Consider the following 27,289-nt stretch of genomic DNA (forward strand, 5'->3'; position numbering starts at 1 on the left):
AGATTGTCACCTATTCTACAAGAGCTCTCGAAACAATCTAAGACAAAGGGAGACGCTGCAATCTGCATTCTAAAGAAGGGCAATAAAATTTTGTATCTGGTGCCAGACGCAAATTTAAAAACGGCACCTTGCAGAAGTATTTATATACGAACCTTGTAGGGGTAATTTTAATTCCATTTACATTTAATTAAAACATCTTGTAAAATTGTTTAAAAGGAATACGAGGGGTTGTTAACAAAGAAACTACTACAGCCACATAACTTATATATAATGTAGAATCTAAAATCAAAATGGCTGAATATATTGCCGAACACTCTTTATATATGGTTCATGTTTAAGTTCTCTATAAACGAAGAAAGATTACAAAATTGTAAAACCGTATCCTCATAATTTCAAAAGAGCGTTGTTAATTGTCAAAAACACGATTAGGAAATGTGAATATTATGTGCTAACGATATTCATCTTACCCTGCAGTACTATAAATAAATGTTCTTATACAATACTTTCAAAGGCTCGTTAAATGCCGGCGTTTGTAATATATTATTTATAAAACCTGTTATAGGACTTGTCTTAACTTTTATATAAGAGTAAGGAGATAACAACATGATATTTCAATATCGTGGGAACTGTTATCTCTTGGCGGAATATACACCGTTTATGTAAATGTGTTGCGTGTTAAACATAGTTAAAATTTAAGGGTAGATTCGTTGCTTAAATATATATCAGTGTAATATTAAATGCAGTGCCAATAAAGTTGAAAACGATCATAAGTTTTAACCAGCAAACTCACCCAAAGAGTAAAATTGAAATACAATTTATACCGCGGAAAATCTTCATCGCATTTTTCGGTCGGTTTTAAAACTCGTGCCAATAATCTTACCGTTTTATAAACCGACACATTTCAAACATTGATTGATGGCTTTAGTCATTATGGGAAGTTTAGCTTTTCCTCTGCGGGCTCTAGAACCGCGTATATTTATTATGATGTTGCCCGTCCCATGGCTTTAGTAGTTGAGTAGTTTTAAGCCCTAGTGAAATCGGAACTATAAACCAAAGCGGGGATTTCACATTTAACCTTTACATTTCCCCCTTGAACCATTACATAACCTAATGATAGGCCAAAATAAATTAGAGCCAAAATTCAATGAAAAACCCAAACGCAATGACAGCCCAATGTTGTGATATCGCTAAGACGACGCCGCTAAATTTAACCTGTACGGCAAAGAGTTCTAGTTAAATTAAAGATGTGAAAACATTGCTTGTAGTTTAGGTCAATTGTAATCTTGCTAATCTGATTCAAACCATCACATTTCAACGGACGGTTGTCATCAGAACGATGTTTTTGACCAGTCTTTCCGAATGTTTTAGTCAGTGTTTCCGTACTTTTAACCACAAACTATATCTATAACCCGCAATGCATTTTCCTTAAGTTTAAGTCATATCGATAAATCACATTTGTAAATTATATAACCGCATCATTACGCACCTAAAAAAGCGTTGTTAATTATTAAAAACGCGATTAGGAAATATGGGATACTATGTGCTGAAGGTACCTATCTTACCCCACAGTACTTTATTTCAGTTATTTCCTACCTCATGGCGCAACGACAACCCCAGCAGGCTTTAATGTAGAAACCATAACAATAGCAGCGTTTACTGCAACGAGTTTTAATTCCTGCGCAGTCACAGGTGCCGAGTTTGTACAGGGTGCTGTAGGCAGTTGTTTAATCTCATCAAAGCAGTAATCCTACTGCCGGTGTTTCAATAAGTCACTTAGATGTAGGACCTACAATTCAGGTGGCCAACTGGGTTAAGTAATTAAGAGTAAATCTTGTTAAACAAGAAAACGATTGACTTAGTTCACAGCACTCGTATAGGTCGTGTGGTGTTGTTATAATATAACACATGTCTGAAAACGAAACCGGTGTTTCGGTGACGTCACAGATAAAACTTATGTCACAAAATGTATGGTAGGGTGGGGAAAGACGGGTCACTATTTTATTCTAGTTTCTCGTCCCTTTCGGTAGTACAAAGAAAAATAAAACATATAAACCTGCATCCTCACGACTCACATAAACTATTGGTAATTGTTTAAAACACGACCAGGATATTTGGATATTATGTGCTAAGCGTATCCCATCTTCTCCCACCCTAATATTCCAATAAATCTGTTTTTGTTTAACTGACATCGGGCCTATTGCGCGGGTGTGCGTGAGGTTTAGCATCCACGCTTTTTATTTGGCATTTTCATTCAGTAGTTTTTATTTGTGTAAAGAGAATCGAAAGCATACGGTTATATAATTTTGCAAATATTCTATATTTACTACCGAATGCGACTATAAAAGAAAATGAAAACAGACTTCAACACAGGCTCATACAACTTGTGGTGGTTCTGGTGTTCTCATAACAAACAATAAGTTGAGAACTAACTTGATTAAAAAGACTCAAAATCTTCAAAATTGAAACAGTTTGTATGAAGGCCACTCGCTATGAGAAATGTTGCTAAAACAGCTTATGGAACTTGCATGCAAATTGATACACAAAGATTATTCAGCTTGTATATCCATCGACTACCTGTTTATTACTCCTTTAAATGTAAATCAGCGGCAATTAACTTATATTCTGTATTTGCACTGAATATTGTATAGGCGCAGCAAAGAAACGATCGAATTGTACATTTAATTCTTGCCTGTTTTTTTGTGCCGTTTTAAATAAACGAATCAAAAGTCTTATGTATTTTACTGAATGCTGTAACAAAGATTAGATTATTTAAAACAAGGAAAATTAGCAGCAAAACGGAAGTCGGTATAAAACATATTCTGGAAATTATGACACGGGTAAAAGTATTACATAAAAGCGTGGATACAAAACCAAAAATGTAGCGAAAGCTCAAACTAACTGTATCGACGTTAATGCCATTAATTTGACATTGATTGATGAGTGGGCGATACTGTTTATTACTATTTATACCTAGAGGGCGACTAATTCCCATACAAACATGAGCCACGGATTTCCAAGCATACAACGTGGTGTGTTCGTTTAATTAGTTGGCTTGCTTCGTGACATAAAAAGTTAAATGCAAGTATAACTTGTACAGTGCAAAATCTGGGAAACAGGCTTACACAGAAGTAAAAACTGTAAATTTAAACTGTAAAGGTCGTGAAATGTTGCCAAATAGCTATATATGATACCCGTATATCTTCTGTGTCGAAATAATTTATCAGGTTGGGGTAATATGCTCCATGTTTTCATCTTATTGCATCGTTTTGTTCGGTAATAAACAAAGAATATTTATAAAAATATATAACCGTATCCTTAGCATCTCATGATCCTGAAAGGGCGATGTTAAATGTTCAAAAGATGCAACTTTCGTTTACGGCATTAGGCATAATTTCACTTTTTATCGATTCGCAGCGCTTCAGCGCCATCTTCTGGCTAAAAGCCAGGAGATTTAAGCCATTGAATTTAGCTGTCAGGTGACAAAGGATCGGGTCATGCGACAGTTAATAAAATGCGCTTGGAATGTAACCTACATGAGGCTTTTGATTTGGGCCAGAAATTGAGAATTACTATGTGGCATTGCACAAAAATGTAGCCTAACAGGTGTGTTTCTTAAAAGTTTGTGATACACGTAAGATGCAGTACACTTCAAAGCGTTTCCAAATCAGGACAACGTAGTGTTTAGAAAAAAGTAAGCAAAAACACCTAAACTTATAGTAAAGTATAGAACGGTAAAGCATTTACTTTAAACTAAGTGTATTGTTTCAATAAAGTTATACCACTTATGGCGGGCTTTTAATTAAAGGATCCAATAACTCTGATAAATTTATTTAGCAACAACTTATTGAGTATTGTGCTAATTGAAAAAAGCGTAAATATTTAAAAAGAGGTGTACGAAACAGAACACACGTGTTATAACGACTTTCGTTCCCGCCTTATTGAGTCGTTGTCTAAATGTCTTCAACCATAGCCGGCTAACTTCAGCACAAAAGCTACATTCCCAAATATTTCAATTCAGTTTCAAAGAATAACACGGTACGGTACTTTCCATGCGTTTTGGTTGTTTTTTTGGTAAACATTCAGCCAAGGTAGAACGATAAATAGCGCTAGCTTTTATAACCGGTCAATTCTGGAAGGGTTTCTTTACTGCTATTCAACTCGGTATGCAGTTTTCGTTCGCCCTTTTTCGTTTACTTTTAATGTCTGTTCGCTTTAATATCCAAATCGTCAGCTTTTATAATCGGTAACTTGTGTGTGTAAGGCTAGCATATAATGTCGTTTTGTGTTAAAACTGTATGGCCGTAGCTCTAATAAGGTGTGTACCTAAATAGTGTACGTATTTATCTTGGGTTATCTTATCTTGTCGTTTTGCGTTCAAATTCTATGGTGTTAACTTAAATAAACGGTAAATTGTGTACGTGTTTTATTTAATGCTGGCTTATAATGTTATTTTTCGCAATATTCTATATTCGTTAATGCAGTGATAAACAAGAAGGGATCAGAATTTAGGTTAGGCCTATAATGTTTTTCAAATCCATTTCTATTATATCTATGGTGACAACGTAAACTGTTGAGAAAATCAATTGCTCTAAAGTTAGATGTAAATTGAAACTATTGATTTGTTTTGTTCGTTTTAAAACTTTTAACGATCTAAATTTGAACTGGCTACAGATTACAGATTTTAGCTTGTGTATATGGTTATACGACGCTAGAGTACGGCAGGGTAAGTAAGGTTACCATAGTAGCTGGCATAGCATAATCACGATTTCAAGGAAATATGTTTACGCTACATCAAAGTCCGTATATAAGGATGTTTACCAAATAGGTTCCGCTTTTAGTTAAAACAGGTTATTTCCAGCTAGACCTATAGTGAAGAAAGAAACAACCACGATGCCTCTGCTGTACTGTACACCATATAAGTAGTTGAGTAACATTGAACAAGTTCTCAATAAAAGACAGAAAAGGATACAACGGCAGCCCTGAATATTTAAAGGTATAAGTTAGCTTAGGAATTTTATAGTAAAACGTATATGGCATAAACTTTATGAAAAAGACACTAATGATGCTAGAAGATGTTGACAAAAGTAGTGTTCGTTACTTTTAAAGTTACTACTTTAACATGTGTAAATTTACAGAAGACTTTCTTTTAAAAATTAGATTAAGACACCATACGATAATATGAAACACACGTGATCGTTATGATATGGAAGTATCATGACATACAGATTCCAACTTAAGAAGCCGGTGTTTAAGGTTCACCGCAAGGCTAATGGATTATGCAAAAACTTGATCATATGTTTAAGTGGTTCTCATTTTCTTGGACGTACGAAATACCAAATAATTGGACTGGTAGTTATATTCAGTGCATTGCTGTTGGGAATCACTACACTTATTGATATCATTATATTGGATGGAATGATGAAGTACGTATACAAACTTAACCATTTTATCCTCCAGTGTTTATTGTTTGTTTTTACACAGCAAACAAAAGTACTAAGTTTGTATTTCATTTCAGTTTTATTTAATTGGAAACCAATTTTAATAAACCTTTGTCAAAAATAAAATACATGTGATGTGTGTATTGCCACATCATGCGTGTTCAACAGGTAATATTATTACTTTATTTTACCAACAAGTCGACCAGTCCGCAAGCTAAAAAGGTTGAGAAACGCTGTGCTACATGGTTCAATAGCATATTCTATACAGAACGCAAAACGCCCGCTTTCAAACAAACGAAATCAATCTGATCTAGACCACTAGACCCATTCTGTTTTATTTGCTTACACCTTTAAAAGACATATTTTATTTTCAGCTTTGCAGTTAAACGCCACCCCCATGTCTGTGAGAAAGCTCATTTCTTGACACAGCAATTCAACGCCCAGCAAAAGATGGTTAGTGACGAGATACAATTGCAAAACTTGCTGCTAAGTTCAAGCCAATCCGTCACTGACCATGCTAGGCAGAAAATCCATCCAATCACTCAACAAATTCTGGAGTCTGGGAGCCATATATGCCCCTTGATATCTGGTACACTAGGTATGTAATGGGGTCTAATGGGTGACTTGCCGTAGGACTTTCTCATGTAAAATAGAAATGTAACACTTAATACTTTTACTACTATGCTTGTTCTTTTTACTTTTCTTACTCTATGTAACACTAAGGTAATAGGCTAATCCTGGCCTAAAACAAATCATACTGATAACATGTCATGCACAAGACACTTAGTGAAAACTGATCCAACAAAAAACTGAGCTGTAGGATTCATTCATATAGAGTAGAAAGATACTAGAGTGACAAAAAAAGATATAGCACTAACGAATACAATACCACAGATTGTACTGTGAGTAAAAAATACTTTTTTTTTAACAGTGGAATTTTCATTGCAAGTTTCAGCATGCATAAAATGATCTAGTATCTGCAATATAAAAAGGAATTATTCATATGATCTTTAATTATTTTCTTACTCAGTCCTTTTATACATGTGTTGCAGTTGGTCCATTAAAAGTTAATGAAGACTTAACCACGCTTGATGAAGATCTTAAAATTCTTGAATCTGAGTTCAAAGCAAGAACTTCTGTTCATTCTAATTTAGCTCATCGGGTTAAGAAAAGTCTGGAAGAAAAGGATGAAAAATTGATCACTGTGAACACTGTAAGCATCTGTATGATCAAAAAGTGTATAATAAACAACGTATAGTACGGTGGGGGAAGATGAGACACCTTTAGCACATAATTTCCAAATATCCTAAATTATAATGGTGTTTAATAATAACGGTCTATGGCAGTCGTAAGAATACGGTTCAAAAATTTTGACTGTTCTTTGTTTACTACCAAATGGGTGAAAAAAATAGAATAAAAAAGTGTGAAGATAAATTTTGAAGAAAGCAACAACTTATCAATCCTAAGGATTCAATATTTAAACTAAGTAGGCATAAAGTAAAATTTTAACATGTTGATTTATCAAACAATATATAATAGCTTATATCTGCAAACAAAACTACTGCCATACTATTTTAAGATGACATGAAATGCAAATAATAATTATTTGATCTTTTGTACTCACAGATAGAAGAGCTTCAGAAAGCCCAAGTAAATTACACAAATGCATATTTCCCTCTTTCCAATGTGGAGCCTCCAGTAGGAGTTGTTACACCAGGCAACTGCTACCCACACAGACGGACTGCGATTGTTATACCGTACAGAAATCGTAGCGAGCATTTAAAAGTTTTTCTACGCCATTTGCACCCAATATTACTGCGACAGGACATTGAATACGGAATATACGTAATTAATCAGGTGGAAAGTTTATTATAATATTAACTGTCACCTGTAATAAGAAACTTAATCTGTTAGTCAACCAAAATTTACTTTAATGGTAAAGGTACACTACAGACGATACAGTTTTAAGCCACACATTTTCTAAAAGTATGGTTGGCGACGAATATATATATACTAGTATATTAGTCTATTAGAGTGAGCTATTATCATTCTTTATAAAAAGCTTAACCAACCACTGCAATCACACAATGCAATACATGAATTTCTAAATTAACAGTACATAACAGAACCTGAATGAATAGATATTTTTCCAAGATGGAAAAAAACACGAAGCAAAAACCAAGGATATGTCTGATAAGCTACTTTTAATTTCAGGTTGGAAATGGGAAATTCAACCGAGCAAAGCTACTTAATGTTGGCTTTAGTGAAGCATTGCAGCATTACAATAAATATGATTGCGTCATATTTCATGATGTTGATTTACTACCAGAGGATGACAGGAACATCTACACATGCAGTTCCCAGCCCAAACATATGTCCATCGCTGTTAATATATTTGACTACAAGTGAGTATCATGCAATATGGTAATGTTGTTCTAATTTTTGTGGGTAAGGTCCCTTGTTTATTTATTTTTGTACCCTTTTTATTTTTTAACCTCTTTTTATGACTAACATGGTGTTATATCTTCAAGGTTACCATATAATGATATCTTCGGGGGCGTGACGGCACTTACACCAGCACAGTTTCAGTTGGTTAATGGATATTCCAACGAGTATTGGGGTTGGGGAGGAGAAGATGATGATATGTACAAGAGGTAGGAGGGATGGTGTAACTTGTTTATACCCGATGGAGTGTAATAAAAGACATTATCAAACAGCAGTAAGCAAATAAATGCTGGAGCCTGTTACAACACAGGTGTTCTGTTACACCTCGTGTCCACTGACTGGTTACAAATTCTATGCATGTAACTTATAACTTGATATAGAGTACGTACATTCATTTCAAATTAAACGTTAAAGAGGTAGCGTCACACTTAAAATACATGTGTTATCGTATAGGTTCCAATTCCTATAAAGTTACCAAGTTGAACTGCAAATATAAATCTTACACTTTCTCTTTTCAGAATCAGGTATAACTGCATGTCAATATTACGAATATCTGAAGAGCATGCAAGGTATTTGATGGTGAGACACCATAAGGATAAAGGAAATGAAATAATGCCTGAAAGGTAAGGCCACAGTTACTACTATACACCATATAGGTTTTTGTGCATGGATGAGGATTTAGAGAGCAACAGATAAAATAATAACATATTTGAATTTTTTGTATACTGAATTATTGTGACAAATTACAACAATCTGTAGTATTTACATTAACATTAGTAATAATTTATTTTCACTATTAACTTTATTATGAAAAATACATGAAATGTCATGACCATTGTAGAAGTCTGAAATTTAATTTTGAACATTTCATTTCAGATTCACGCTATTAAAGGCATCATTAAACAGACAGCCATACGACGGGTTAAAGTCGCTAAATTACACAGTTCATAATCGTATGTTTGGTGTTTTGTACAACAATATCAGTGTTTCTATCGGAGAACCTTTGGTCAAAACCATGACACAAGAGGAACAGGTAATACAACAGGCACTTATTGTTTGTAATGTGCATTGAATTCCTAATCTAGTGTTATGAAAACAAAAAATTGCATCATAAAAAAAGTCACAGTGAACCGTATTCCGTAAAAGATATATATTTTGCCTAAAATGATATTATAAGTTAAATCTTAAGTTATAGAAATACATCCAAATGAGTTGTACAGAACATACAGGTATAAAAACTGTTTTTACACAATGGTATACTTTGTGTCAGCTGCATATATTTGAAAATAGTACAGCAAACTATAGGTTTAAAACTTTTTCCTAATTCTGCAGGCTGTTCATTTTGGAATTGGCATTGTCGGAATCTTTATAATCTACATTTTACTGTTTAAACGAACCTGTTCTTGAAAATTCGTCAAACATTTAATTTCAATCATGCCAAACTTGGTCTAAGGTTTTACCTTGTAGTCTAGAAATATTTCTACCTCCAGGTTGCCATGCAAATTTTTTCGCCAAGCATACTGTCTATACAAATGCAACACCATGTTTATTAGAATGCGATACATTAGTTTTATCTTCAACTATGTGTCGAAACAACTGGTGCGTTATTTAAATTTTTCCAAGGAGTTGCATTCTAAGATAAATAATTATAACTTTGGTAAAAATGTCTCCAAGAGTCTGTAGTGGGGGGTTGTAGGCTAGCAAGCATTTCTAAATGCATCACAGCAGAAAAGTTAAGAACCAATGACATACATGCAAATTGTAGCAGCTTCACACATAGAATTGTCCATAGATATAATATTACCAATTACAACTGGATATTTTTAGTGATAATATTTTAATAAGAATTAATCTTGAATGTTCCTGTGCAATAATGCAGTTAAACCATTTATACCCCACTGTTTTCTTATTGATTTGTGTCTCCCTAGAACTAACTATGTAGTAAAATACCCAGCGAAATATTGCTTAAAACAACGCCATAATACTGTTCTTTATTGTGTCAACTAATCTAACATGAATTTTTTTCGTGATTTTGGCGGTAATTCTAACTAAATAATACGTTTTTTGTTATTATCAATTTATCATGTGCCTTACACAATTTGCCATATATATATATCTACGAAATCATTGTGCATGAAATGTAACACAATATTGTTGTTAAATTTGGTTCTACCAGCTTAACAAAATAACTATCTGATTTATTTTTAATCCACCTGTTTCTGGTGTTTATAGCCAGCCAGCTTAATATGTACTGTGGAGTGTATGTGAACATTACAAATAGATAAGAAAGTAAGGCTTTTGTTCAGTATACCTTCGTGTTACACTGACTGCAATTGAAAAGTGTTGACTTACCCAATTATGTTCTGTAGGAATCTGTTGTGTTTCTTTTGCACCATGTTTCCATAAGTGTATAGCTGATTAGCTGTATCATTAAAACACAGAATCTTTTCCAGTTTTCTCTAAAAACGAATATATATATATATTTTTGTATGTAATTTAGAGCAAGAGATTAAAATGCTGCGAAAAATGATATTTAATTACAGAATTATAGAACCAGAACCTACAAAATGTGTAATTTTGATTTAGGAGAATAAATAAACTTTTTTCACATTGCATGTCATTTATTGAATAACTTTTAAACAGGGCTTTTTACTGTTACTGTAAGATTCTATCATTTTATTGTCTGCTTGATGCAGTTTAGAATTGTGGTTCAAAAACACCCAGATCTTAATTTACATTAAACATTATTTAAATTGATTGCAATCCAACTTTAAAACATTAAACTATATTGTAGTAAACTTATTTTTATCGAGCTTCTGGAACACTATTACACCGGGTTCCAGCTGAAACGCAACGATGTTTACTAGAGTTTTATCACAAGGGCAATCACAAACAAATTCGCTGCACCAAGTAGAACTTAGAACAGCACTTATAGATACGAGCTTTAGCCTTTAAGTGAATGATACACTGCCCATATTGTCAAATATTATTGGATTGGAAAAATAAAAAGATTTCACATTCAATTATAACGATTGCTTTTCCTTTACCTGTATAACATTCTTTATTGTGACAATAAAATAAATAAAAAGCTAGTAGTTTTTAAAAAAAGGTTAAAATAAGAAAATTCATAAAATATTTGGCTAAAACTTTACTGAGTTGTTTATCTGCATAAACTACCTACAAAATACAACTATTATTATTATTATTATATAAAGTAACCTATTTTTCCCCAATCCTGAAACGTCGAGGTAACGTTTGAATTTGGTAGTTCCCGCCATTTTCGAACTGCATTGTGGGTAGTTGTCTTTTATACAGGTCACGGGGACAAATAAAATTTATGTATATCAATATTTAAAATAAATGTATACATTGTTAATGCGGTGCTGCACTACATACCATTCTTCCTATTAATATAAACTTTGCATGTTATTTTTTAAATATGCTTTAGAACTGCACATTTCTGTATCAAAGCTGTTGGATATGCCCAAAGCATGATTACTAAAATATCAAACTAAAATAACTATTCTAACTCTTAAAGATTCGCTTTATTAGTGCAATACATTTATATACAAACACCATTAAATCTGCACACAGTAAATAACAAGCACCATGTAACATGTGTCAGGTAAAAAGTAACACTAATAAATTCATAATCTGTCACACAGACACAAGAGGATACAATAACTTGAAAAACAATTTACCCCAAAACCCAAGATCTTGCATGCTGAACAACATAATGTTTGACAGTTTGAGCATGGCTACGTATGATCGAGATTCGTAAAGCATAAAAACAGGGAAGCAATATTGTGTGAAATAAATAACAATCTTTTTGAAAACATCTTTATTCTGGTGGAATAGATTTCTGGACCTGTTTGAAAATTCGGTTAACCAAGTTTTGTGTTATTATTTATTGTTATGTGGCAACGACGGTGGTTATAACACAGGTGATCTATTTCATATACCTCGTACCCCCTTACAAGTTACCACATAAACATAACTTTGTAGGTTATTTTATTTTTGTAGGGCTTCTGATTTTGCCAACTATAAGCGACCACTGGGTTGCATTAGATGATGTTAAGCATATTGTACAAGGACACATATATACACACTAACACCTACAATAGCGAAAGCAAGCCTAGAGGGGAGTGTTCTATCCCCTATATAGGTAGTGTTTAACATATACATAAGACAGTTGTTTGGTTTTGTAAACCTTGCCTACAAAACCAATTCACCCAAGCTTACTTACCTCATATTCTGGGGGTGGTGATTCCTGTCCATCCTGCAAAATAAAAAAGTTAATAAGAAGTTTTAAAATTGTTAATAAGTTTGCAGATAATCTATTTTATGTTAGTAAAGTCTACTTCACATTCGTGGTTAGGCCTACAGCGCAGCACGCCATGGGACCTAACATTTAAACCAGAGTTGGCCTATTATCCCAATATCCAGGGTGCTGCAACATTTTCCAAGTGATTTCTAAGTGCCTTGCCCAAGAACACTTCCACTTTATAATACCAGTATTATTATATTAAATCTGGTATCTAACCCAGACAAACTATTAATCTAATATAGATGGCTCTTATGGTGAATGATTCTGATACAAATTGAATTCGTTCTTCATGTTATTCATTGAAGGAAGACTTACCTCAATTTGAACATTAGAAACAGGTTGAGCAGTGGCAGTAGCACTTGGGGGGACATTTGTACTTACTGGCATGTAAGAATAAGCAGGCATTTGCCCTGGAGCTTGTACGTAATACTGTACTGGATAAACTGGAAAATATTGTAAAATAGAATAGTTTAGAAACAATAGGCTAAGTAGTAAGTAGATACAGCACTAAAATTACAAATATTGAACCTTGGTAACGACTGTTGTTTTGCTGTTAAACACTATCCTATCCAGATGGGAGATGTTAATTAAATAAGACCCTTTTTGTTGCAATTGATAGATAATTATGTTATGTTGCTTCAAGATGTTTGAGAATTAAATTGTTTTTTTGAGAACCCCATTTCCATTGGTGTTTTTTCGCCCCTACTCCTTACTAAAAGGCTGTAAAAACAGTGGTTAATTAAGAGATAATGTTATGTTGCTTTGAGACATTTAAGAATGAAATTGTTTTTCTGAGAACTACATTGTCTATTCAAGGTATTTTCCCTTAACAGCCCAGTCTAGATAGATGCTTGCTTCAAGCTTGTATAGATGCTAAATATATGTTAATTAAGTCAAACAAAATTATACGGTGGTCTTGGATTAGCCACCAACTTTGCACAAATTATACATTCATATATCATACCTACTGCCTGTTGACCTGCTGCCATATTGATGGCTTGTCCTTGGGGTATTTGTACAATGTGAGAAACAGACTGTGGTTGTAGCTGAAAATAAAATAGATTAATAGCTTAGAGATTTTGGCTTTAGATTAAGAATCAGATTCACAGCTTATTGTACATGTGGGTAAGACATATATAGCATATATTAACAATAATGGCTTTAAGCCAGTGGTTCTTGAAGGGTTATATAAATTGTTGGCTATAAATAAAAGAAAAACATTACCCGAAATGTTACATATGTTATTTTCATGAGCGTGCATGAGGTGTATGAAACAAACATTCGTTTTATAACAACTGTCAATGTTTTGACATGCCAGGATGAGCAATTACAAATATGTTATTAACAGTAAAACTAAAATAACTAATTGGTAAGTGGGCACGAGGTGTATGAAACAGAAAATCCTGGTTATAACAACGGTCCTGCCCCACCACGCATGATAAACAAGTTACATTAAAAATATTCTTTTAATAAACCAATGTAACTTACCGTGCTTTTGTGACAGCAAGTACCAGCGCAGCACACAGCTGAATGAACAATTGAGAGAACAAACTCAAAAAGCGCGAAAAAGGCAAGAACAGAATAGAGAATGACGGTGGCCTTGGTTTGAAAGATTCATGTAAATGTATCCAGTATTTTTTTCATGAGTAATTTTAATACAAACATTACAGCATATATATATATATCTTACATTAAACAATTCATTAGACCAGATTTTTGTCTAAATCGTATTTTGTAGCGCTTGACCTTGAACATATATATACGATTGTATTTAGTTTTAGGAGTTTCAGATCAAAACTAAAACTGCCTTTAGTGATGTTGGAAGTTCAAATAAAATTGACGATCATAATTGATATGGGTTGTTACGTTCATATCAAAACTGATCAAAAAGTTTTTTGTCACGTTTTTTTCTTAAAATATAAAAGAAAACAGAAAAACTTACATTACTTTCACCAGAAGTAGTGCCTCCAACAACAGCAGTTGTTATGCTGATGATAATCAAATTAAACGCCATCACTGAAGACATTATAGAAAGAACCATAGTTGCAATGACCTGTAATTGTAAGTGTCATTATTTATAAAACCGTGATGAAACAATGGATTACAATGGGCTTCTTATTTTCTGAGCAATTTAGGTGTACTCCTAGGCCATGTATTGAGTAGTAGCCATGGTGTAATTAACATTTTTTAGTAAAGTCTACAGTGACATTGCAAAATTGGGGTTATATTCGTAGTCGTCAAATATAGGTGACCTCATTTACTAATTTAGAGTGCAATATACTTCATGCTTACCAGGCATCGGCTGTTCTTTGATTTTGAAGCCAGAAAGCCAAGAATTCCAGCTACTAGAAACTGAAATAGATATTATAACATTGAGTGTTAAAGTTTAATTGCATATTCTTGTGTGGGGGGTGGTAAAGACAAGTTTGGTTGGTTTGTTGACTAAAAGTTTGAGTAGACCTTAAGACATCTGGTCAGTTTTCATACAAAAATAACAATATAAACAACAGGATAAATTAAACCACACACTTGGATGGTTTGCTGACTAAAAGTGTGGGTGGAGCTTGTAACATTAGTACCATACGAAAATAACAATATAAATGACAGCACATACATAGTACACCATTGTTTTTAGTTTTCAACATTGTGTTTTAAAACCAAAACCTAATAACAATAATATAATAATAACTTTTATTTGTCTCTTCGATTACAGAAGCGAAGATTTGGAAATATTTTAAACAAAAAAGACAGGACATAGCTTTTCAGTATTATCAAACTTAATGAAAGTTTAAAATTAAACAAAGAAAGGAAATGCTAAACAAAAATGACAGTGAAATACTATTGGTATCCTAAAAATAAAACATGGAACAACTTACAAAAATTCCGCACCAGATTCCTGCGCCGGACTTTCTTATACTGGAGGGATAATAACCTTTGGAAATGATGAAAGATACAATAGCAAGTCCAATGCATAATACACCTATTGTCATCTGCAATATCTGTAGATTACAAACAGTATTTAATTTATTCTGTAAGGGTGAAGTCCTACAATATGTCACACCATAGGACCTGATATATAGACCAGAGTTGGCTCATTACCTGCATCATTGTATATACTGTAACCAGTAACTCCATCATTTATTCTGTGTGGGTAAGGTCCTAGAACATGGCATGGCATAGGGCCTGATATATGGACCAGAGTTGGTCTATTACCTCAACATTTCATATGTACATTCTATACTGTTTGGGTAAGGTCTACATTGTGTGACATAGGACCTGATAATTAGGGACCAATCTTACCCCACACAACTATAAACATAAATTACAGTGGGGGAAATGCCTAATTAAATAAGTGTACTTACCCCAAGAACTTTATGATTGTTTTGACGTTTAGGTTTTGGAGCTGGCATCACTGTATTAGGTTGTGGTTGCGTAACACTGGACATTTTACGAGGATCCTAGAAAAAAGCAACAAGTGCTAAACAGGAGTAAAATAACAACATAATCATACTAGTTAGACCTATTTAATAATAATACAACTTAATAATGAAATACTAGTATGATAATACACAATACATGATAATACAATGGTAATAACATGATACATGATATTAATAAGATAATACAATATGATAAAACATGACAGCACTCCAAACAAATTCTAACTATACATCAATTCTTTGCAAATCTAACTTTGGTATTGTAAAGAGGTAAATAAAATTTTGTTATGTTATATATATATGTGTGTTATATTACATGCATACCTATACTGATATGAACCAACTTACGTTGGAGAATTATCTTTTGTGGCGCTTGACACAGTTACCTACTTACACCTAAACTTTACAACTCCTTTTAAAAGCAAAGTTTAGGTTACTGTACATTTGGCAGCAATGTTAACATTACATTGCAAACAATCAAACATACATAAACACTTTTAAACCAATTTTTTAGCCAAAGGTAACTTGGTAAACACAAAGGGAAGATCATAAAACAAAAACCAAAACACAATAAATTGTTATGCTGTTCTTTGAGATTTTAGGTTTAAGGTAATGGTAACATGCAAGGTCAGTCACAACATTTTGGTCAAATTGTGGGATATGGTGCATAAAGTTGTGAGATTTAAAATTTCAAACAATATTTAAACACCACTGTCTGGGGTAGAAAACATATTGTTTAATATTCAATTTTATATAGCCTTGAGGATCTTGCAGTAAAATACTGGATTTGGCCAAATGGTCAAATCCTTATAACGTCTTGGTAAATGGAAGATAAAACGCTGGAATAAAATTATACGTAGATGTCAGAAGGTCTATATTATATTATGGTTGGTGAAAGAAATATGAGAATAAACTTTAAATTGTTGGTTGACTATGTTGATATAAAAGCACTAATGAGGAAACAACACTCAAGTGAAAAATTATCTGCAGTTTGATTTCACACAATTACAAAAGTAAGTAAAAAAATTGTAATGGAATTTAGTGCACCTAACTTTTATGGTACAAAAAACTGCGGTAGCGAATATATCACAAATAAAATTAAACGCTCATTATTATTGCAAGCACAACAAACGTACAAGGCAGAAATGATTAAAAAATAATTAGCTAAACACAAAAGTAATGCATTTTGGAATATTTTTGATTGTATTTTATAGCAAAACATTATAATGCCCAAAATGAAATTTAAGGTTATCGTTTTTGGGGAAAAAAATTGTTGATAGGTGTAAAATATACGTACCAATATGTATGAAGTGCATATAAAAGGCATGCGCAAACTGCAAACACTGTACATTAACGCAGATACATACATACTAAATTTCAAATACTTCTAACTAACTTTGATTTAGGTTTGGTGTTTGTAAATTACGTTTCACACGATTACAATTGTGTAAGTTTTACAGATATGGTAAAATGAATGCTTCAGCATATGCAATTTTTTCACTTTACAGTTTAAAACCTTCAAATTTTCGCTGGATTCTGAAGTGTCTGTATATGAAAGAATAAATAAATCTAAAAGCAATTGATGTTAAGTGTCTTATCCACAATGGCAGCAGCACCAAGCCTCAAACCCATAACCTCTGGGAATTAGAGACAGAAGTGCTAATCATTATGTCACAGTGCCAAATAATATACAATATGGAAAGGTTACTACAGGTTCGTAAAAGGTGATTTTAAGCTCCAATTATAGATTTTTGTCAACGAACAGTTAAATAAAACGAAATACAAAAAACAAAGATTCTACTTTGACATCATACCTCATATGCCGGAGGTGGTGCAGATGTAACAACGCTCTGTAACAAAACCAAAATAAACTTTCTAATTTATATTTGCGTGTGATTAGGGATTTTATACAGCAAGAATATTAAACTAAATTTTTAACCTTAAATCATTTTTTTAGAATGGCTCAACGCTAAACATAAGTAAGAGGCAACGCATATACCTGGCGTGGCATGAGATCTTACTTGAGAAATAAGTCAGATTTAGACAACAGCAAAATATGTAAACTGTGATTCTGTAAATCCTAATGTTTTGTATTCATAAAGGATCTGGTGCTACAAAAACGTAACAGACAAAAATCAAGTCCAAGACAGGACAATTGGTTGATATTTAAATACATGTAGAAGTCATGACTTTACCTGATTAGGAGCAAGAGCAGGAGCAGGAGCAGGAGCAGGAGCAGGAGCAGGAGCAGGAGCAGTGGCAGTTATGGGCACAGATTGCATTGATTGGTTAACTGCTGTGTATGTATATGCAGGGTACTGGCCTTGCACTGGGGGGTAAGCTGCTACGACAAACATAATGTTAAAAATAAGACAAACTATTATTTGAACACGAGACTTATAATGCTAGGTTTTGGTAGTATATATATCTTTGATATACTATTCGTTGGACCATATTTCTGCTTGCTACATATGTTTTAGCATTTGGTGCATTCTGGTATAATGCAACAAGAATCATCCAACAATCTGAGTGTAAGATCAGTGCCAGATTCACAAAAATATCATGTTAAACCACAAACACCATAAAAGCATTCATAAATATAAAGGTACATTTAAAGGGATTGTAGTCCTATGGCAGCTTGTAAGCAGGTACAAAAAGTATGAAATGAATCACCCACATTATAACGACTGCCGTTGCCCCACATCGCAACATGCAAGCCTAAAGAAGTTATATGCATTCATACACACTCATAAAAAATAAGTTACATACATAATACATTCAATGACAGCATATCTTACCATAAGCAATAGGTTGTTGTAAATACATAGTTTGTCCAGTATTAGGCACATGTACCATCATCACCTGGTTGTGGTTGTTAGAAGTATTCTGTGGAATAAGATTAAGTTAAATATATCATTCTACTATATATTTAACTCTATATAGGCTATTTAAATCTAGCCTCTGGCATAAGTGGATCTTGTAAGCATATAATACCCCAAATTTCCAAATGGTGTTTTTAACAATCAACAACGCTCATTTAGAGTTCTGCAAATACGGTTGTATAACTCTTCAAATATTCTTTGTTTAATACCAAACAGGGCAAGAAAAGAGAATAAAAACCTAAACTATTTTCCCCAACCTACTATATATAATGCTCTTTTAAAGTCGTAATGATACTGGTATATAAATTAGTAAATATTTATTGTCTATTACAAAATAGAACAGTAAAAAAATCATTTTAATGTTTGCATGATACAAGCCCTAAAACTGTAACTTTTATTTGATAAATCTTTTGTGTAAGTAAAAAAAGGAAAATAATAGTTCCTTTTATATTGATTTTGCGTGCATAGCTAATGTTTTATTAATTGTATTAGCTTTTTACCTAATCTGGTTTAATCTGGACTGGATGTATATAAAAAAGTAAGAAAAGTTGAAATAATTTTCAGATACTCTCAATTTAGGATTTTTCACTGAATAAACAAATGTTTAGAATTTTTTTCAACTGTTGTTAATTTCTTTACAAATTAAACATACATAGCTGCAATGCATACAATGCTGCAGCCTGTAGGTTAAGAAGTAATTATTATTTATCAATTGAAACATACATAACTGAACATATTGAGCTGCAATGGAAACAATGCTTTAGGTTTATGAAGCAATTCCCATTCATTTCATTGTTAGGGGAAAATTACACCTTTTGTTCATATGCAATACGCAAATGATGTATAAAGATCAATCTTTTTTGGTTGGCTTGCAGTCTGTCACAGCAGGCTTAATGAAACTACCCAAGGATTATTTTATGTTTGTATAACAAAAAAATACAGTTATTTAACTCTTCGGATATGATAGCAAGGAGCAAATTTAAAATTAGCAGCAAACAACGACATCAATCCCTTATAATAATAATATTGTAAGACTAAGAACGCTTCACATAATTAAATGCAAGGCCCCCAGGTATTCACCCATGCAGCATAGAATTCTGCAGAAAAATCAACCCAGGTTTTGTCCCCTACTCACCTTTGAACAACTTGCACAACATGACGCTACACAAAAGAAGGCTGAGTGGACGATTGAAAGAACTAGTTCAATGAAGCCCGTGATGGCTAGCAATGCATGGAATGCAACTGCCGCCTGTAAAATAAAAATGTTAATTACTTTATCCTCGCGTGGCAGGAAAACGACAGTCGTTATAACATGAGTGTTTATACACCTCGTGCCAGCTTACGTTTCCAAGTATGATACTTTGGGGGGGATTTTTGTGTATGCATGGCTGATAATTATATTAGATGATTAAATTTAAAGATTAATTAAAATTTATTTATCCTTTCGTAAAAGGGCATTGGCGGTAGTCATAACACCAGTGTTCTGCTTCAAACACACTTATGGTGTATAGCTACAACTAAGATAACCCACACGCCACCACTTACCCATCAATTGTGAAGAACACATTTTTTACATGTCATTTCGAAATTTTTAAGTAAGAGACAACTATAGTTGTACAAAAAGATTAATTATAAATATAAATAAAGACTTACTTCATTTTTACCGCTGCTGCTATAATTATTATAGTACATATATTGGGTGTCGTACTGCAGAGCATAAACAATAGATATTATGGTGAGAACGCTTGCAAATAAAGCAGCAAATATACACAACACCATCCCAGCTATTATCTGTAAAGAAAATAAATTTAGGTGTTGAAAAGATTACCATAAGTGCCATTAATTAAATAGTTAACAGTTTTCTTAAAAAAAATAACCAATACAAAAGCTAGAATAGATGTAAAACTGGGGTCGTAAAAGACAATGACAACATTGTTTTAAATGTTAGGGTGACATTTTACCCACTCATGTTATGACAAGAATCCCTAAAGTTATAAAAATAATTAAAAATAAATACTATATCAACAAAAACAACATGAAAAGAAAACTAACTTTACAACTGTAAGGCTTAGTAGCAGCGTGCATGCTGATCCCACCGGCAAGGAGAAACTGAAAGAAATTAAAATTGACTTTAATATCAATAAATGCATTTAGGCCTATATGACTTATTTATCCTTGTGTGACATGGCAATGACAGTCATTATAACATGGTGGTTTTATGTTCTTTCCATACACCTCGTGACGACCAGCAAGGAAGGGAAATAAAATAGAGAACAGAGAAAGAAGAGAGAGAAATTCAAATTAATGAAATCGTTGCAACAAACGGATTTTTTAAAAAATGTGCCGGCTTAAATATATTACATGTAAAACATTTTGAAGCAAAGCTTTAATTAAAATTTGTAATTATACTAGTGGAAAGAAATTGTTATTGGAAATGTAAATTGTTTGTTGACTTATCTGTTAACAATGTTTATTTAATTCTGCTTATCTGTTGACATGCTTAGGTAGTAGGTACCGCTAATAGGTAACGAAGACCAAACACAGTTGTTTATGCTCTCTAGTTTTTCGCAGTTACATTAAAAGAGATTTGTATACCAGTACCTCAAAACTTTAACAAGGCGTGACTTCCGTTACTAATTTAATGAATGAATTCAACTTATTATTTTTGCGTGGCAGGGCAATGGCATTCATTATGACATGTGTATTGTGTACTACATATGTAACTTTGCTGGAGATTATGTTTTTGTATTTTTTGTATGGCTGACAATACCGACATGAACAACCCATTAGTGACCACTGGGTTGGAGCAATTGTTGTTAAGTATCTTGCCCAAAAATATATAGACGCACAAAAATCTAGCATTACCAAGCCTTGAACCTAAATCAATTAGACTAAAAAAGATGTTTTAATTGCCTAGCCACAGCACCAGACAACTAACTTACAAAGAACCCGCACCAGATCCCGCTCCCAACTTCAACCATGTAGGAACTAGCAGTGCTGTTGATTAAAAGAGCTGCAATTGCAAAGAAGACAGACAAAGTTCCAAGAATTAACTGGGAAATCTATAAAAAAAATATATATATTTAAGTGGCATGAATAATTAACTTAATTAAGACATAACAAAACAAAGAAGAAAAATTTCACCCACTTCCACTTTGCCAGTACCCCAACCCCATAAGCCCCAACTTATTATTGGATACAAATGAAATACATTGTGCAGAAGTATGACACTTTTAGTTACATTCCCAACAAATTATAACTCTTATTACAGGCTCAAAACATTTTTTGTGTCCTTTTTGTCTTTACATACATGGCAACTCACAAGCTTGCATGAGGTGTATCAAACATGACATGTGTTAAAGATAAACAAGTTATACTCATTCATTTCCCAGTCAACTTACCCCAAGTGATCTATATATCTTGGCATATTTAGCTCCTGGTATGCTTCGTTCAGTTGGAACTTGACTTTCTCCCAAGTTCTGATTAACTGTGGTCATGTTGCAGTACCGGTATTATTATTCCTGTGGCACAACTGCTGTAATATAGTGTTAAGATATAGGTATATTAAACATGAAATAAACAAGTAAACAGTAAATAATATGGTCAAATCCGTATTCTGATATTTCTGACATAAACTAACTGCATAAATATAAGTTAATCATTTCAGTAAAACAAAAAAAATAGGTGCTGACAAATAAGCTTTTTCCCAGTACGTATTTTGTTACGTATTGAAAACTGTAAACAAATGCATTATGTACAAAAATGCATTATGTACAAAAACGTAACACAACATTTCGACTTCGACTTTATACAAACGCCTGTGGATGCGTTAAAAAAACAAATCCAACTTAACTGGCCAGAGTTACACAACACTGCAGAAAACCCGGTGGGAATGTCACACAAACTATTGAACTACTGCGGTTAGGGAGAAATAGCGTTTCTAAGTTCCCCTTCAGTCAAAACAAGTTTTAAACCAGATTGGTAACCTTTTGCGGGTAACGTATTTGGGGATATTTGCACGCGAAACGAATTGACTGTTTTCACTTGCTGCTGCATAAAATATCGTGGTTTAACAGAGTTTACCTTTTATACCTAAACGCAGAGTCCGTTACGGACTCTGCCTAAACGCATATAGTTATCTTATTGCATTTTTAAAGACGCATTTCTGTACATCGAGAACTTACGTAAACCAGAGTGGGTATATACGTACTGTGATAAATACATGTCATTTGCGCGAAGCTTCTGGTGTAATAACTCATACATAGGCTCATACTTAGTACTTTAATACATAAGTTTAATACATTTACATGCAATATCAGTTATCTTTGCTAGTAATATCAACGTGCTACTTCCCACCTTTTTTGCATCACCACCCACATCTATGAAGCAAAAGTTCATGGCAAAGTAAAACGAAATTCGATACATGATGCAGTACAAAAAAGTTGTTGAATGTACAATAAAAATCAATTTGGGATTACAGCCAAAGGGTTTTATGAAACCTAGTACACAATTTAACTAAAAATGCACCAACACACAAATATACAATTAAATGAGGATTCATATCTTATAAAATTACCGCAATCATTTTAGAGTGCAACACCTTTATTTACTAGTGTATAAAGTTTAGATTGAAGAGGTATATCTTTTCAAAATCCATTTTATAGATGAAAGATTGAGTAAGAGTTCTGCACCAACACTTAAACAATTAAGAGTTTCAGAAACACTGTACATGCAAGGCAATATCATTAATTCATTATAAACACTAAAAGGTTAAAATAGCAGAAGTACTAACGAGGTTAAAATGACATGGTGTGTAATATAGTACATAAATGTCTTAATAATACAATAAAGAAATTGGGTGGGCACTATTAGAAAGAAAATGATAATATTCCGTTGGGCAGTAAAGCAGGGGTTTCTTCATAAAGGTAAAGATCGGCACATTAGACTTCTACCTTCTGTGGAATAAACATCAATTTGGGTTTTTGTTAAACTGTTCACGGCCTACTAGAAATAACTGTTCACAGCCTACTAGAAATAATAACAGTTTGTATAGATAATAATCATTATACTGCCCCGTGGCACAGTGATTAGGGTACGGCTTCAAGTTTAACGTTTGAAATCGCTTTACAATTGTTGTTGGCATGTGTTTTAGAAGACATTTAAAGGTAATTGCTTTAACACAGTGGTCCTTTATATGTTGTTTAAATTGCCAGTAACGCATTCAAAATATTACCTACAATGTTACATGGATAGCAACTCGTAAGCAGAAATGAGTTATAACGACTGTCATTGCCCGAGAATATAAACAGGTGACACCCATAAAACCAAAAAGGTCTGGCTCAATTCAGTTACACTTACCTGGGGCAGCGGAGCTTGTCTTGGATAATCTGCTGCTAAAACAAAAAAGTTTTTATTAATATTAATGGGAAAGCAAAATATAATTTATTAATTACCAAACTATTCCTAATACCATTTAACCATTTATATTCATATCATCAAATCATAATTTTACATCATTTATGTTGTTATTTCAAAGCGAAGATATAAAACATGACAACAGTTTGTTGTAAAGAGTTTGAAAATAAATACATTGTTTTTATAATGCTACTCACCTTGTGTGGCTGGTTGGTTTGCCACATATGTTATTGGCACAGCATTAGCAGATACTGCCTATAAAATGAAACAGAATTTACTGAACTACTGAGAAATTTAACTTTGGTATTCAATCAAATCGTAAAAACTGTTTTAAGCAAAAAGGGTGCTGTGCCACTGCATACGACTATTTGTTGCAACAGCCACAATGTTTAATGAACACTTAGCACTTTTTATCCAAAACATGTTTTAAAAACTGTTGTATTGCTGTTGATTCCCTTCACCTTGTCCTTAAATAACATAATTTTTGCTATCTTTTCGAACAGAATAAATTTATGTTATGTTGTTGTTACTTACTGCATATCCCTCCTTTCCACAACAAACAACCGCAGAGCAATAACCAGTAAACACAGTAGCAACTATGGTTTCACCCAAACCTATGATGATATTAAGGACAGAAAGCACCCAGATCTCCTGAATAGAATGTAACATGGTAAATAGTAATCATAGAAATTTGATTATATAGACAGAATTCATATAGACATATAACTTCCAACCATACATGCCAGCTATCTCGTAAATATTTTAGAAACTGCCATTTTGGCAAAAATTTTTATGAGCGAAATCATGTGTTATAACGTCAGCCATTGTGTGTTCTGCAAAGATAGGTAAGTTGGATATATTTCTTTGTTATGAAAATCTGGTTTTATTAAATCAATAACGGAATTTACTATTTACACTTCAAAATGTACAACAACCTCTGTACACTACTTTTGTTCACTTAAAATCATATTTAATGACTATTTTAACATTGTTGCTATACTTACTGTTGGAAACATTGAATGGTAAACCACAATTAACCGAATAGCAAGTATAAGCACTCCCAAGCTGAGAAGGCCAGAAATAACGGACATAACCAATCCAGCAATTATCTGTCAAAGCACTTTATGATTTATATAATGAATAAAAGATTTTAACTTATTTGCCCTTAGGTGGCGGGACATCGACAGTTGTTATAAATTGGGTGTTCTGTTTCATACACATCGTGCCAGCTTATAAATTTGCCACTTTATTTACTTTCTATTTTTTAATATATGGCTGATAATTTAGACAACACATTAGTGGCCACCGGTTTAAAACAATATGAGTTAGGTGTCTTTGTCAGAGCACACATACAACCGCAATGGTAGTGTCAAACTTTGCTAACTATTAACTAATGTTGTGTTTGTAACTACTTAGTTTATCTTCGTACAGCTGGAAAATGACAGTTGTTAAACCTGGATGTTCTGTTTCATATACTGCATCCCAGCTTACAAAGTAGCCTACCAAGTATGTTACCTTGTGGTTAAATGTTAGTTAAAATCAAACATACTTACCACTCCTTTTGCTGGAAACCTGCTGGCTTGAACACCCAGAGCACCGGTACCCATGAACTGTAAGAGTTTAGTTGTATCTTATATTAGTACTCATTAAATATACCCTATGGTAACTTAACAGAACAGCCGCCAATACAATGTTAGGTAGCCTATATAGGCCAAACTCTTTAAATTTTTAAAAAACATTTTTTAAACTTTTTTTGAAATAAAAAGTGCGTGATAAGAACTCCATTTAGGTATAATGACTAAAACATAACTCACTATAGCTCCAGCCCATATTCCCATGTATATATCAGAACCAGGTGAACCATTCTTAATAAGAAAAAAAATAATGTATCCAAAAACTTCTTCTAAAAAGATGGCAGCTCCAAAGCAAATGTGTGCGATCTAAAAACAATATTTAGATAAATTTGCAATAAGTATCACCATAAAACAGCAAAAATAAGTAGAAAGTTACATTCATTCAAAATTGGTGCTAGTGAAGAGTCTTTCCCCTACCTTATTTGCTAACCACTAACCTAACCCTTAACCCCCTTATCATCAACACCTAACCCCCTAACCATTAATGGTATAGATACCCAGCAATCTACAAATAACTTAATAAATACAATCTTAAACATACATACCCCCCATACTCTGAATGGTATCACATATCTCCATTGTGGCTGTGTAGTTATTGGTGCAGCGATCATTTTAAAGCAGTTGTTTTTAGGCTACCTTTACAAATATAGTACTGTGGAGTAAGATGGATAGCGTTAGCATCTAAAACGCATATTTTCTGCCGTGTTTAACAATTAACAACGCTCTTTTAGAGTCGGGAAGATTATATAATCTGCAAATATTCTTAGTTTACTTAATTTTAATAAAAATTAATAAAACGATAAAAAAGACGATAGAAAAAGAATGAACAAACATGTCCTGTTTTACCCCTGCCCGACGCCGTGGCAAAGAGGTTTTCGCGCATTTCCTACCTAAATCTCAAATCACTGACTTGGCTCAGGTGGAAAAGAAAGCGTTATCTAAACGTTTGCATTTATACCGAGTGTTTTTAGCTGCACCGATAAGAGTAAAGCCTATAATTATATCATAGCGTGGTCGTCATGCGTATAAAGGGAATCGAAGCACCCGCGGCAAATTAGATCAAACGGAATGCTCACAACTCCCACGCATAAACCCAAGGCGTTACCAATTTAAATCATTTTATAAACGATATGCTAAAATCGCGCGAATCCTGACTACTTTACTTCCAATTTCCGAAGTCAATGCTTGAATAAATGTATGATCGTTGGCAAAGGCGTAGCCTACAAACGAACTATAGCACAAGCTAAATAAAACAGAGAACAGTATTCTGCATGAGTGGGTACTCCATGGGGAGTATGCTAAAGCGCATTTTCCAGTGAGATGGCAAAGGTATTACCGCATAAGCCTCTACCCAAGAGGATAGGCTACCGCTACAATACTTGACGCCGCTACTATTGTTGGCATGTGCCCTTGCGCAAGATACAACAGCAATTGCTTCTACCCGGTGGTCGGTAATTATTTTTTGTCTGAACTGTCACCCATACACTAAAAACAATATAATCACTCACACATTTACATATGGGTGAGAACTTGTATGCGCGGACGAGTTTTACGAAACAGACCATCCGTCTTATAACGACTACAGTTGCTTGCAATGCGAACTGTGCCAGTCTTTTCTCTGCCTTATTATCAACCCAATGCATGCTCGGGGAAGCGGTTAAGAACACCTGCTGTGGGCAGGATCACGGCTAGTAGGCCGTGGCAGGAT

General features: G+C 33.5%; 4 protein-coding genes and 2 long non-coding RNA genes across 9 annotated transcripts; 2 read left to right on the top strand and 4 right to left on the bottom strand.

The window, feature by feature from the left end:
- Positions 1-4,331: 4,331 nt before the first annotated feature.
- LOC113475052 lies at positions 4,332-4,993 on the top strand. Its single transcript, XR_003396791.1, has 2 exons — positions 4,332-4,723; positions 4,859-4,993. It is a non-coding gene; the product is annotated as an uncharacterized LOC113475052 (long non-coding RNA).
- A 146-nt stretch (positions 4,994-5,139) lies between these two features.
- LOC100186766 lies at positions 5,140-10,493 on the top strand. Its single transcript, XM_002131950.5, has 9 exons — positions 5,140-5,423; positions 5,813-6,036; positions 6,491-6,651; positions 7,065-7,295; positions 7,653-7,843; positions 7,970-8,092; positions 8,402-8,506; positions 8,760-8,916; positions 9,216-10,493. Exons 1-9 carry the CDS (start codon positions 5,215-5,217, stop codon positions 9,288-9,290), a joined length of 1,476 nt encoding a protein of 491 aa, XP_002131986.1. The 5' UTR covers positions 5,140-5,214; the 3' UTR covers positions 9,291-10,493.
- Positions 9,417-11,338, bottom strand: LOC104266795. Its single transcript, XR_003396767.1, has 2 exons — positions 11,103-11,338; positions 9,417-10,342 (listed from the first exon to the last, which is right to left on the bottom strand). It is a non-coding gene; the product is annotated as an uncharacterized LOC104266795 (long non-coding RNA).
- Positions 11,339-11,412: 74 nt separating this feature from the next.
- LOC100176539 (membrane-spanning 4-domains subfamily A member 8) lies at positions 11,413-16,118 on the bottom strand. Of its 2 annotated transcripts, none has more exons than XM_002131927.4 (10): positions 15,975-16,065; positions 15,573-15,668; positions 15,087-15,209; positions 14,503-14,562; positions 14,153-14,263; positions 13,699-13,809; positions 13,175-13,256; positions 12,526-12,653; positions 12,130-12,162; positions 11,413-11,751 (listed from the first exon to the last, which is right to left on the bottom strand). In XM_002131927.4, the coding sequence occupies exons 2-10, from the start codon at positions 15,654-15,656 to the stop codon at positions 11,725-11,727; spliced, it is 759 nt and encodes a 252-aa protein (XP_002131963.1). In that variant the 5' UTR covers positions 15,657-15,668; positions 15,975-16,065; the 3' UTR covers positions 11,413-11,724. The 2 variants fall into 2 exon arrangements, with proteins under 2 accessions (XP_002131963.1, XP_018668375.1); XM_018812830.2 differs by having other exon boundaries at positions 11,492-11,751; positions 15,999-16,118.
- Positions 16,063-22,069, bottom strand: LOC100178858. 2 transcript variants are annotated; one of them, XM_026838161.1, is made up of 9 exons: positions 21,934-22,069; positions 21,475-21,594; positions 20,585-20,641; positions 20,186-20,323; positions 19,668-19,781; positions 18,449-18,536; positions 17,846-17,991; positions 17,465-17,500; positions 16,063-17,195 (listed from the first exon to the last, which is right to left on the bottom strand). In XM_026838161.1, exons 1-9 carry the CDS (start codon positions 22,027-22,029, stop codon positions 17,169-17,171), a joined length of 822 nt encoding a protein of 273 aa, XP_026693962.1. In that variant the 5' UTR covers positions 22,030-22,069; the 3' UTR covers positions 16,063-17,168. The 2 variants fall into 2 exon arrangements, with proteins under 2 accessions (XP_026693962.1, XP_026693960.1); XM_026838159.1 differs by having other exon boundaries at positions 16,064-17,195; positions 17,846-17,994.
- A 725-nt stretch (positions 22,070-22,794) lies between these two features.
- Positions 22,795-26,235, bottom strand: LOC100181219. 2 transcript variants are annotated; one of them, XM_002131916.5, is made up of 8 exons: positions 26,127-26,235; positions 25,762-25,887; positions 25,501-25,557; positions 24,952-25,056; positions 24,482-24,598; positions 24,145-24,202; positions 23,891-23,922; positions 22,795-23,487 (listed from the first exon to the last, which is right to left on the bottom strand). In XM_002131916.5, exons 1-8 carry the CDS (start codon positions 26,190-26,192, stop codon positions 23,473-23,475), a joined length of 576 nt encoding a protein of 191 aa, XP_002131952.1. In that variant the 5' UTR covers positions 26,193-26,235; the 3' UTR covers positions 22,795-23,472. The 2 variants fall into 2 exon arrangements, with proteins under 2 accessions (XP_002131952.1, XP_009862152.1); XM_009863850.3 differs by having other exon boundaries at positions 23,891-23,925.
- Positions 26,236-27,289: the final 1,054 nt, after the last annotated feature.

The sequence above is a fragment of the Ciona intestinalis genome, chromosome 1 (assembly GCF_000224145.3).
Source record: "Ciona intestinalis chromosome 1, KH, whole genome shotgun sequence".
NCBI lineage: Eukaryota > Metazoa > Chordata > Ascidiacea > Phlebobranchia > Cionidae > Ciona > Ciona intestinalis.

Coding starts and splice junctions, on each gene's coding strand:
- LOC100186766 (XM_002131950.5), top strand. CDS start 5,215: ATGACATACAGATTCCAACTTAAGAAGCCGGTGTTTAAGGTTCACCGC. Junction 5,424..5,812: donor ATATTGGATGGAATGATGAA/GTACGTATACAA, acceptor TTTTATTTTCAG/CTTTGCAGTTAAACGCCACC. Junction 7,296..7,652: donor GAATATACGTAATTAATCAG/GTGGAAAGTTTA, acceptor TTTTAATTTCAG/GTTGGAAATGGGAAATTCAA.
- LOC100176539 (XM_002131927.4), bottom strand. CDS start 15,656: ATGTCCAGTGTTACGCAACCACAACCTAATACAGTGATGCCAGCTCCA. Junction 14,264..14,502: donor CAAAGAACAGCCGATGCCTG/GTAAGCATGAAG, acceptor TTACAATTACAG/GTCATTGCAACTATGGTTCT. Junction 13,810..14,152: donor CTACTTCTGGTGAAAGTAAT/GTAAGTTTTTCT, acceptor TTTCAAACCAAG/GCCACCGTCATTCTCTATTC.
- LOC100178858 (XM_026838159.1), bottom strand. CDS start 22,029: ATGACCACAGTTAATCAGAACTTGGGAGAAAGTCAAGTTCCAACTGAA. Junction 18,537..19,667: donor GTTGTGCAAGTTGTTCAAAG/GTGAGTAGGGGA, acceptor CTTATTCCACAG/AATACTTCTAACAACCACAA. Junction 17,501..17,845: donor CTGCTCTTGCTCCTAATCAG/GTAAAGTCATGA, acceptor GTTTTGTTACAG/AGCGTTGTTACATCTGCACC.
- LOC100181219 (XM_009863850.3), bottom strand. CDS start 26,192: ATGATCGCTGCACCAATAACTACACAGCCACAATGGAGATATGTGATA. Junction 24,203..24,481: donor GTGGAAAGGAGGGATATGCA/GTAAGTAACAAC, acceptor TTCATTTTATAG/GCAGTATCTGCTAATGCTGT. Junction 23,926..24,144: donor AAACCAACCAGCCACACAAG/GTGAGTAGCATT, acceptor TTTTTGTTTTAG/CAGCAGATTATCCAAGACAA.